General features: G+C 34.7%; 1 protein-coding gene across 2 annotated transcripts; it reads left to right on the top strand.

The window, feature by feature from the left end:
- Positions 1-926: 926 nt before the first annotated feature.
- LOC132107763 (uncharacterized) lies at positions 927-10,318 on the top strand. 2 transcript variants are annotated; one of them, XM_059513957.1, is made up of 20 exons: positions 927-1,211; positions 1,536-1,913; positions 2,251-2,538; positions 2,620-2,913; positions 3,238-3,615; positions 3,953-4,240; positions 4,323-4,616; positions 4,886-4,921; positions 5,038-5,379; positions 5,476-5,769; positions 5,885-5,996; positions 6,737-6,784; positions 6,880-6,906; positions 7,731-7,793; positions 7,866-7,914; positions 8,537-8,559; positions 8,648-8,692; positions 8,943-9,011; positions 9,604-9,622; positions 9,720-10,318. In XM_059513957.1, the coding sequence occupies exons 1-20, from the start codon at positions 938-940 to the stop codon at positions 9,759-9,761; spliced, it is 3,363 nt and encodes a 1,120-aa protein (XP_059369940.1). In that variant the 5' UTR covers positions 927-937; the 3' UTR covers positions 9,762-10,318. The 2 variants fall into 2 exon arrangements, with proteins under 2 accessions (XP_059369940.1, XP_059369941.1); XM_059513958.1 differs by lacking the exons at positions 6,737-6,784; positions 6,880-6,906.
- Positions 10,319-12,034: the final 1,716 nt, after the last annotated feature.

Genomic DNA, 12,034 nt, shown 5'->3' with positions numbered 1-12,034 from the left:
TCTTCTTGGAATTATATTCTGTATACTATATCTTTGATTGTACAACAGTAGTGAAATATTGGTTGGTCGGTAACAATAGACATAATCAAACGCTTCTCCTAAATTGACTTTCTTCTAACTAGGCAAGACGATTTGCCGCAAAAAGAAAAAGAAAAAAACAAGTTTCAGTTATAATGTTTTATAATGTTATAAAGCTATACATATTTTTTTCAAAATGAAGACAAAAAGTCTAAAATACTTTCTGGCTCTCAAATTCTGTGAAACTTTTTTTTATGTTAAAATGAAGTACATGATGTAAGGTTGTTATTCTGTTGTGACAGAAGGAACTGACATAAAACATCTATGAAAATTGGAGTTGAGACCAGTTGATTTAAAAGTATGAAAAAAGAAAAGAAAAACATTATTTGTTTGCAGATGCCTGTTGCTTTTATATCTAATACAGTGAAATTCAAATATTTCTAAAGGTTCAAATACTTTAATAAATTTAAACAGAATATTATGTAAAAAAAAAAAAAATATGTTTTTGTCCATTATAGCAAGTCCACAGCAGCCCAGCATCAGTATTTATGGAGGTGAAAGGATGGGTGACGCCATCACAGTAGAATGTTCAACTTTCCACACGTGTCCATACAGAAAACCATCCATCAATCTATACGGTATAAAAGGATCTGATCAAACCAGGGATGAGCATATTAAAAATGGCCTGTGGAAAACCACTCTGACACACAAAGGTGTCTTAAAGGCAGAAAGCATGACTATTGAGTGTTCAATAACACATTATGGTGGAATAACTATGAGAGCTACAAAGGTCAAGATTTCAAAATGTGAGTAAACACAAATATGAACTGCTTTGATATTAGCTGTAGGTTCACTTTAAATGTCACAGTGAAACTAATTACAAGATTTCAATTCAATTTCAGGTGTTCATCAAAAAATAATGATTGAGCCTGAACTTACAGATGTTACAGTGGGCATCACAAAGAACTTTGTTTGTAGCGTCTACCATTCCTGCCAGCAAGAGCCAACCATCACATGGAACTATAATAACATGCAGATCACAAGAAAGGAAAAAACAGGTTCAGGTTTATATCAGATCAGCTACTCCAACATTGCCTTTCTTGCAGCAAAAGAAGATCATGGAAAGAAGTTGATATGCACTGCAAAATTTTCTGGAGGAGACATTACAGCTTCTGTTATTTTACATGTAAAACGTGGGTAATTTGTTAGCATCATGTCTGATGTATGTGATATCTCTATTATTAGGTATCCTATCTAGTTTATTTATTTTTTGTGAACTTTATACTTAAATGTAAAAACTCCTATTGATGTACACTCTAAAAATATTTACCATTAAAATGTGGCTTGTTGTAATGTCTGTATTATTGTGGTTGACAAAACACATTATTCTACTTTCAAACCAGCCATTCTGATGTTTAAGTATAGATTTTTAATTAGTTCTGTGATTGAAAGTAGAAAATATAAAGCTTTTTTTCTATCACTCGATCATTAAATGTTCTCCAACTCTTGTCCCACAGGTGTTCTGCTCTATGATGCTTTGGGATGGGAAGTGAGTATGCCGAAAGATATTCACGGCCTCAAAGGTTCCTGTCTGGTCATTCCATGTTCTTTCAACTATAAATCAAACCCACCCAAAAACCCACGTAGAGTTGTGTGGTATCAGCAGGACTCTAAAGGTAGTTTAGTTTATGATCCTTTGCATTCAGACAATGTCATTGAGAAGTTCAGAGGAAAAACTGATTTATATGGAAAGTCAGATTTGGATTGCAGTCTGCTGATCAAAAACCTGGAATCGTCTCACAATGGAGAGAAATTATACACAAGGATTGACCCTGAAAATATTGCATGGCAAAACTATGAAACTGATGATGCTACCTGTACAGTTCGTGTTGATGGTATGCAAATGTTCTTGAAATAATATTTCTCCTCTGTAATATTCATGATTGTCCAGCTGTAGTAGAATATTGTGTGGCCAGTAACAATAGATGCAATAAATACTCCCAAATAAAATCTCCCGAATTGACTTCTTTCTAACCAATTTATTTGTTTAAATATCATTTAAAAAAGGCAAGGCCAATTGCCCCCAAAAGACAATTATTTTATACCGGTCTTTGCATTATATTGTATATCAAAAATGGCTCGCATGAGCTTTGTCCAAATAATTTTTGGGGCCAGTGTAAATGTGTGAAACTTTATATAATGTTCAAATTCTAATGTTTCTGTCAATTAAAGCGACTCCACAGAAGCCCAGCATCAGTGTTTATGGAGGTGAAAGGACAGGTGACAAAGTCACTGTTGTATGTTCAACTGTCCACACGTGTCCATACAGCAAACCAACCATCACTCTGAACGGTATAGAAGGATCTGACGAAATAAAGGATGAGTCTATTAAAGACGGTCTGTTGAAAACCACTCTGACACGCACAGGTGTCGTAAAGGCAGAAAGCACCACTATTGAGTGCTCAGTAACACATCATGGTAACATAAGAGTGACAGATACAGAGGTCAAGAGTTCTAAATGTGAGTAAACAAATATGTTATGCAGTAAGTTCACTTTAAATATCACAGTAGAAGTTATTACAAGTTTTCATTCAATTTCAGGTGTTCATCATAACGTATCAATTGAGCCTGAACTGGCAGATGTTACAGTGGGCATCGGAAAGAACTTTGTTTGTAGCGTCTACCATTCCTGCCAGCAAGAGCCAACCATCACATGGAACTATAATAACATGCAGATCACAAGAAAGCAAAAAAGACATTTGGGTTTAAATTGGATCAGCTACTCCAACATTACTTTTCTGGCTGCAAAAAAAGAAGATCATGGGAAGAAGCTGATTTGCACTGCTAAATTTTCTGGAGGAGACATTACAGCTTCTGTTATTTTACATGTAAAACGTGGGTAATTTGTTAGCATCATGTCTGATGTATGTGATATCTCTATTATTAGGTATCCTATCTAGTTTATTTATTTTTTGTGAACTTTATACTTAAATGTGAAAACTCCTACTGATGTACACTCTAAAAATATTTACCATTAAAATGTGGCTTGTTGTAATGTCTGTATTATTGTGGTTGACAAAACACATTATTCTACTTTCAAACCAGCCATTCTGATGTTTAAGTATAGATTTTTAATTAGTTCTGTGTTTGAAAGTAGAAAATATAAAGTTTTTTTTCTATCACTCGATCATTAAATGTTCTCCAACTCTTGTCCCACAGGTGTTCTGCTCTATGATGCTTTGGGATGGGAAGTGAGTATGCCGAAAGATATTCACGGCCTCAAAGGTTCCTGTCTGGTCATTCCATGTTCTTTCAACTATAAATCAAACCCACCCAAAAACCCACGTAGAGTTGTGTGGTATCAGCAGGACTCTAAAGGTAGTTTAGTTTATGATCCTTTGCATCCAGACAATGTCATTGAGAAGTTCAGAGGAAAAACTGATTTATATGGAGAATCAGATTTGGATTGCAGTCTGCTGATCAAAAACCTGGAATCGTCTCACAATGGAGAGAAATTATACACAAGGATTGACCCTGAAAATATTGCGTGGCAAAACTATGAAACTGATGATGCTACCTGTACAGTTCGTGTTGATGGTATGCAAATGTACTTGAAATAATATTTCTCCTCTGTAATATTCTTGATTGTCCAGCTGTAGTAGAATATTGTGTGGCCAGTAACAATAGATGCAATAAATACTCCCAAATAAAATCTCCCGAATTGACTTCTTTCTAACCAATTTATTTGTTTAAATATCATTTAAAAAAGGCAAGGCCATTAGCCTCCAAAAGACAATTATTTTATACCGGTCTTTGCATTATATTGTATATCAAAAATGGCTCACATTAGCTTTGTCCAAATAAGTTTTGGGGCCAGTTTAAATTTGTGAAACTTTATATAATGTACTAATTCTAATGTTTCTGTCAATTAAAGCAACTCCACAGAAGCCCAGCATCAGTGTTTACGGAGGTGAAAGGACAGGTGATGCCATCATTGTAGCATGTTCAGCTGTCCACACGTGTCCATACAGCAGACCAAACATCACTCTGAACGGTATAGAAGGATCTGACGAAATAAAGGAAGAGTCTGTTAAAGACGGTCTGTTGAAAATCACTCTGACACGCACAGGTGTTGTAAAGACAGAAAGCATGACTATTGAGTGCTCAGTAACACATCATGGTAACATAAGAGTGACAGATACCGAGGTCAAGAGTTCAAAATGTGAGTAAACAAATATAGTTTGCAGTAAGTTCACTTTAAATATCACAGTAGAAGTTATTACAAGATTTAATTTCAATTCCAGGTGTTCATCATAACATATCAATTGAGCCTGAACTGGCAGATGTCACCGAGGGCGTCGCACAGAACTTCACTTGTACCATCTACCATTCCTGCCAGAATGAGAATCCAACCATTACATGGAACTATGAGAATATGCAGGTCTCATCGTGGAACAAAAAGCATACCAATCAGTTTCAGATTGCATTTTCCAACATTACCTTTCTGGGTGCAAAAGAAGACCACGGGAAGAGACTGATATGCACTGCAACATTTTCTGGAGGAAATATTGAAACTTATGTTGTTTTGCGTGTACAAGGTGAGTAACTTGTTGTGAGAATCATGTATGTAATTTGATCTAGTGATTACAGTTGTATTTTATCTATTGTTGTTTTTTGTAAACTTTATAACTAATTTGAAAATCTATCTTTGGTGAATATTCCTTCAAATTATTCGTTTGTTGTAATGTCTTCATAATAAAGTGTGGTTGATGTTCCATGCATGTTATAAACTTACGTTTTATGCAATTATGTGAATGTCAAGTTATGCAAAATAGAATTTGTATGTTTCCTACCAATTCTGTTTCAGAATATCAAAAACCAGTGGATCAAATCCTGAATGAAAGTATGTGCTTTCCCTTTTGTAGCTGCTCTCATATTTGTATTATTGCACTGCACTATATGCTTTTTGTCAATGAAATGTTAAGATTGTTAATAATGGTTAATTATATATTATTTTAGCCTATTTCCTATACGTGGCAGACGTGATACCCAAGATCACTGCTTTGCCTCGTTCATGTGTGGTAATACCATGCAGTTTCAAGACAGATGAGGAATATACCACTGAACTTCGGGTTCTATGGGTCACCAGAAAAGGTGGCTACATGTTCCACACCGACCCAGTCGATGTCTCAGACAACTTCAAAGGCCGCACAAGGCTCCTCGGAAACCCAGTTGAGCAGAACTGCACTGTGGAGATGGATAATGTGCAAACTCATGACAATGGACCATTCTGTTTTCAAGCAGAAAGAGAAAAAGAGAGATACCGCTTCAACAACAGCTGTGTGTTCATTATTATGCGGGGTGAGAAAATATAACCACATATAATCACTTGGGTTCACATACCTTTGAAAATGTACTTCATCCCAAAGCTAATTGAATGTCTTTTGTGGTAAAAAGCCCCCGACAAACCTGTAATGTCATCCCTCCCTGAAAACATCGAGCCCGGGACACGCGTTGCTGTCAAATGCTCAGTCAACCACACATGCTCTTCTCACCCTCCTGAAATCATCTGGAGCGTCCCAACAGCCCAAGAAACTATCAGCCACAATCACATGGGTGGAGGCGTCTGGGAAACAGTGTCTGCTGTGACCTTTATTCCAACTGGATATGAAGAGAAAGATGAAATTGTCTGCACTGCCAAATTTTGGGGCGGTAAAACACAGGAAAATACTGCCTTCCTCAGCATTCGAAGTAAGTATAGACTGATGTTATGAGATTGGCTTGTGCATTTGCCTGTGTTTTGACTGCTCAAATAGAAACCACATAAAATATAACTATTAATCCTGTTGAAATACTATTATAATAGGATTGCAAAGGCTTAAATTGGAGGATGTTGGACTGTATGCAATAGTTCCCTCACTGGTGTTCATCCTCATTTGTGTGCTTGCTGGAGTCTTCATATGCAGGAGATGGCACAGGTAACTTTGTATGGCTTATTCTCACTCTTATGAATATTTTTATCAACTTTTGAGGTCTGTATCCCAAAGTGTATGCCAAACAGAAAGTGTGATTTTATCTTAGAAATGGTTTAAGGTATTGAAACAAAATTTTCTGAATGTTGTCTTTGTGAGTACTGGAGTAGTATGGACACAGCAAATGGCCAAGAAATCTAAAAAAAAAAATGCTTTTTAACTTAAAGGGTTAGTTCACCTAAAAATCAGTTCATTAATTAATTAAGACCTACATTCATCTTCAGAACACAAATTAAGATATTTTTGATGCATTCTGACTTTTTGCACACAAAAAGTATTCTCGTAGCTATGTAATATTACGGTTGAATGCCTGATGTCACATGGATTATTTTACCAATCTACTAGCTACGTTTCTGGATGTTGATCGTGGTAGTACCCTTGCTGTCTATGGGAGGGTCAGAGAGCTCTCCAATTCCTTCAAAAATATCTTAATTTGTGTTCTGAAGATGAACGGATGTCTTACGGGTTTTGAACGACACGAGGGTGCGTAATTAATGACATAATTTAGATTTTTTTTGTGTCAACTACCCATTTAAAAGTTTCAAAAAGGTTTGGCATAATATCAACAAATTTTGACGAAACAACATTCAGTTAAATTTACCTGCAGTGATTTTGTTAATGCTTATCTGTTTTTGTCAGTCAACACTTACAATGTTTCAGTTCTACATTCTCATTTTTAATTGTAGAAAGCCTCGTCATGATATGCAAGGGTCACATACACATTCTGAACAGAGGTATGTATGACACATTATTTCATCAGATTTCATTGTTATTCATGTTAAAAACTTTCATTATCTAAAAGCAATTCTAACCCTATTCTCTGATGTAGGAGATCGTTTTGGAACAGATTTTCAAGGTTGTGGTTTTCTTTACTAAACCTATCTTTGTATCTTTGTATTTGGTCTTGACACTAAGGGCCAGACTTCACAGCTTGCGCCGACACAAACTGTCTTTTGGCTACCGTCAGGATTTACAAAAAATGTGCAGTGCAGAATTAGCGCTGAAAGGGCGTAGACACAGTTATTTTCGCTCCTGACCTTACTGAATATGCATTTGTAGGAGTTAACATTTCAGATGCAAAATTTATGGGAGGAAAGTATTAAAATGAATCATGCAACGTGATTTATGGGGAAGCCGTAGCCTAATGGTTAGAGAGTCAGACTCGTAACCCAAAAGGTTGCAGATTTGAGTCTCGTACCAGCAGGGATTGTAGGTGGGGGGAGTGAATGTACAGCACTCTCTCCACCCTCAATACCATGACTGAGGTGCTCTTGAGCAAGGTACCGAACCCCCAACTGCTCCCCGGGCATCGCAACAAAAAAAAATGGCTGCCCACTGCTCTGGGTGTGTGTTCATTGTGTGTGTGTTCACTGCTGTGTTTATGGACTTTGGATGGGATAAATATAAAGCACTAATTCCAAATTAGTGGTATTTGCACCAATATTTAACACCCAAAAAATGCATGTCTTAAAGCAGGCGGTAATTTGGGCTGCTCTTGGCAGATTGTGCTGGTCATTATGGAATTGATATGGCTATGTTTGTGTTCTTTAATGTGCGCATTGTTACTAAATCACCCGCCTAATTTTCCCCTCCCACCTGTGCTTTTACGGAATTGCACTATAATGCGTATTTTTGGTCCGTTTAGTAAATCTGGTTCTAAATGTTTAATTTCTCCACAAGTCGTTTTAGTATGCCTGAAGGAAGAGTAGCTTGGAGTAACAGAGGAAACAGGAGTGATATCGGGTAAGTAAAAAAAGCCCAGCCACATTTAGTGTTAATCCTTGTTACCAATCCACTAATTAGTTTTGTCTACAGGTATACTGGAAATGCTCCTGAAAGACCACCAAAGGCTGGAAAAAGGCAGGTTGAATACATAAGATTACAAATATTGTTCTAAACATTAATCATACTATTGATTGATTAAACTGTCACAGGTTCTATATAGTTCTGTTTCCTTTGTCTTGTTTTCCCTGTGCCTGTGTTCCCTTTGCTTATTAGTTGCTTTGGTTTCTGATTTGTACGTACCATTCCTATTAATTGTCTAGTCTGTCTATTTAAGTCCTGGGTTTCTTTTGTTCATTGTTCGGTCTCATCTATAGTTACTGTGTGGTGTGTTGCTTTGTTTCCAGTGTTTATAAAAACACCTTGTGAACCTTTGTGCGCTTTATTTGGATTACTACACAAATGTTAAAGAAACATTACATGACTATTTAAAAGGTCACATCTTTTAACAGACCGATTTTCTAGGTAATTAGTATTCTGATCAATATTGCTTACTTATAATTGTCATTGCATATTAGTTGGTCTATGTTTCCAATCCACTTACAGTACAATTGTTATCAACAGGCATGCTCCTGAAAGACCGCCAAAGCCGGAACAAAGGCAGGTTGAAAGCATAATTATAAAATTATGAATATTGTTAAAAACTTTATCATACTTTTTAAACATTACTTCACTATTTTAATGTTAAATCTATTAACAGACAGAGCATCTGGAGCCGATTTTCTAGGTAAGCTGTATTCCACTTGTGTTATGTGTTTCATTATTTAATAAAAAATAAAATAACAGATTCGCGTTTTTTTTTTTTTTTTTTGTAGACACCAATCACCCAGAACCAATGCAAATCTGAGAGCAGAATACAAGTCAGTACTTTATTTTATACTACAACGATTAATAATAAAAATATTAATAATGAAATAATTATTTAATGTTTCCTTACATTTATATAATACAAATATTATAACAATACACTTTCAATGGATGGCTGATTATAGTTATCTTTGCATATCAAACAGATATGACAAAGTAATTTATTATTTTAGCATTTAAAATAATTTAAATAAATGTACATTTCCTAAAGTCGCATCACTGATGAACCTTTTTTCTTCACAGGGCAAACAACACATGTATAGTTTCAGGAAACAAGCCTTTCTCCAAACCTCATATGCCATCACCGAAGAGGTACAGTAGTGCATTTGAATGACATATGAGTCCCTCAAAGTTTAATTTCATTGTACTCAAATTACACAGCAAAATAATAGTAGCCTATTGAATCTAGTGTGTCATAATAAAAGTCCTCATGCCACTTCAAGATTTCTGATCTTTAGTATTGTTTGTTATAATGGAAAACCAGGTAAGACTTTAGTATAGGGTTCAATTCTCACTAATAACTAGTTGCTTATTAGCATGCCTACTATTAACATATTGGCTGTTTACTAGTGCTTATAAAGTATGTATAATGCATGGCCTCCATAATCCTACCCAATACCCTAAACTTAACAACTACCTTATAAACTATGAATAAGCAGCAAATTAGAAGTTAATTAAGGAAAAAAAATCATAGTTAATGGTTAGTTTATAGTGAGAATTGGCCCTAAAATAAAGTGTGACCGAAAACCAATTTGTATAATTTTTGTAATTCAGAAGCACTTTATTTGTTCTTTTCTTTTGCTGTTTGGCTTAGGTTTTAAATAAAAGCACAATAAGGTCTATATAAATGCATATATTTATGCTATGTGATTTATACATTCTTATTTTTTCTCATGCACCCCAGTGAGCAAAAATCCTACCGTGTGAGTATATTTATCACTACAAATATAAATATGCAGATGTCTGGGAAAAAAGCTAAAATATTACTGACCTTGGTATCTCTTTATATTTTCCTTTAAGGGTTATGATTCTAATGCTGATTTTATATATGGAAATGCCTGATGAAAACTTTATATCATCAGGGCCGTGCAAGTTCTCTTGAGTCTACATCATTTCTCCATCCTGTTCACCTGTTCAATATTGTTTTATAAAAGAAAGATAACTAAAAGATAATGAAAACAAAGAATCTTTTCACATTATGCTTAAGGAAGTGTTTCATTTAAGAACTGTAAATGCATAAGTAGTCTTTTTTTAACTCTGTAGTTTGTATTGACTATAATATGCCTTTATGCTTCACACATTAATCTGTATGTTTTTTTTTTTTCTTTTTTTTGTGAAATGCATTGCTTAAATTAAGCTTATCCTCGAAAATAAGGAAACATACATGTGGCTTGTGGCTTAAGTATTTACACAAACATAGTATTTTTTGTGTCTCAAAAATAATTGCTTGGAAATCTACACCAAGGAAATGTTCAGACCGGGCAAATAAAATTACATTTTTTTTAGTCTATAATAAATTAAATACCTGATGAGAATTAAAAGAAAGAAAGAACGAATCCTGTATTGCTCTATAGGGACGATGCTGAAAAAGTGTGAATTAAAAACTAAAGTTTATATCACTTTTCTGGATTTATATTTCTCTTATTTCTCCTTTTTTTTATACAGGTGTTTCACCTGTATTTTGAATGTATTGCACTTCATTGCATTTTCATGTCCAAGTAAGACATGTTCCGGGATAAACATTATTGTCCAAAAATATTTACCTAACCCTATCCCTACCCCTAAACCTAACCCTACCCATAATTTATCCCTAAAATCAGAGGGAAATTATGGTTGAATAACAAGGGTATAAAAACACCTAACTCTGGTTATAAGGCTAAAATTTAAATTTCCTGTAAACCTATCCCTCAGATCTGATTGGTTGAGTTGAATGTTTTTCCAGGATTAACATGGATGTTGAACCAGGAACATGTTGCACTTGCTGGATAATGTCCCTGTTGCTTTTTGAACGGTGGACTGACCAGAGTTTTGTCTTTTCCTGTTTCCAATATCTTCTCAATTCCCATATGCATTTTAGATAAAAACATATTATTAAAGTGGAAAATATAGTGCCTAAGGTATACATAGGCCTAATGATATATAAGAACTATGTAAAATTGGATGTGGCGCATATTGATCAGCTAACAGTTCAAAATAGTGGCTCCCTTCGAGGGAACTAATTCGTGGACATTACACATGGATTAGCAGGTCAGAAGTAGGTATAAGAATGTACTTTAGGAACCAAACCCCAAATAAACTGCACCTGTATACAATTTTAATGTGTATAGATCTGTATGTACACTAGCCTAAATGTGTTGTCAGGCTACATGTTTCATAAATGGTCTTCTATCAACTGAGGTGCAAATAGTGTCTGCTACTACCCTTTACGAAATGAACCATAGTTTTAATACAAATTAAACCAAAATAAATAAAAATAAAATATGGTTTATTAAACTATGGTAACCACAAATTAACAATGTTCTTGCTACACCAACCTTAGTTTAACCATGGTATTTGTATTAAAAATGTGGTTATACAAATGATAATCCAAAATAATAAGCCAAAAAAAAAAAAAAAAATACCTTGGCTAATGCACTTGTCATGCCCCTGGACTCATTATGTTGTATTTTCCCTCCACATGTGTTCCTTACCCCATTAATTAGATATTCCATGCACCTGTGTTTCCCCAGTCATCCTGGGTTCATAAGCCCTAGTCCTTTCAGTGGATGGTTTTCGGAGGTTGTACGTCAACCTATGTGTTTCCTGTGCTCCTGTCTGCCCCATGTATTCCCATGGATTGTTGAATTAAAAGAAGATCGTTCTGTGCATTTCTGGTTTCCTTGCTCCTTTACTTTAGACAAAGTGTGACAGAACTTTTACTACAAATAAATAAATAAATAAATAATAATAATAAAAACATGGTTAATTTTCATAAGGGTATTTACACAAAATAATTATTTACTGTTTACATCTGGTGCAAAGATATCTTAATACTGTTTAAAATGAATTATAAACAGAAATATAAATAACTTAAAAATAAAAATAAAATTATATATAACTTGTATGATCACTCATACGTTGGGCTGGGGATTGATAGAGATTTCATAATTCCATTTGATTCACAAGCTCTTTATTCAGTTATGTTCTTGATTCAATTCAGTTAGATTCATAATTATTCTTATTCTCTTATTCTAATTCCAGTTTCCATACAATTTAATTGGATTAAAATATTTCTGAGAATTTGATGACAGCCATTTATGTACTTTGATTTCGCTTATACTCCTGTATTGATCAAA

The sequence above is a fragment of the Carassius carassius genome, chromosome 28, assembly GCF_963082965.1.
Source record: "Carassius carassius chromosome 28, fCarCar2.1, whole genome shotgun sequence".
In the NCBI taxonomy this organism is placed as follows: domain Eukaryota; kingdom Metazoa; phylum Chordata; class Actinopteri; order Cypriniformes; family Cyprinidae; genus Carassius; species Carassius carassius.
The sequence above is the reverse complement of the archived record's forward strand: the minus strand, read 5'-3'. Positions and strand labels throughout refer to the sequence as shown.

Coding starts and splice junctions, on each gene's coding strand:
- LOC132107763 (XM_059513957.1), top strand. CDS start 938: ATGATTGAGCCTGAACTTACAGATGTTACAGTGGGCATCACAAAGAAC. Junction 4,241..4,322: donor CGAGGTCAAGAGTTCAAAAT/GTGAGTAAACAA, acceptor TTTCAATTCCAG/GTGTTCATCATAACATATCA. Junction 4,922..5,037: donor GGATCAAATCCTGAATGAAA/GTATGTGCTTTC, acceptor ATATTATTTTAG/CCTATTTCCTATACGTGGCA.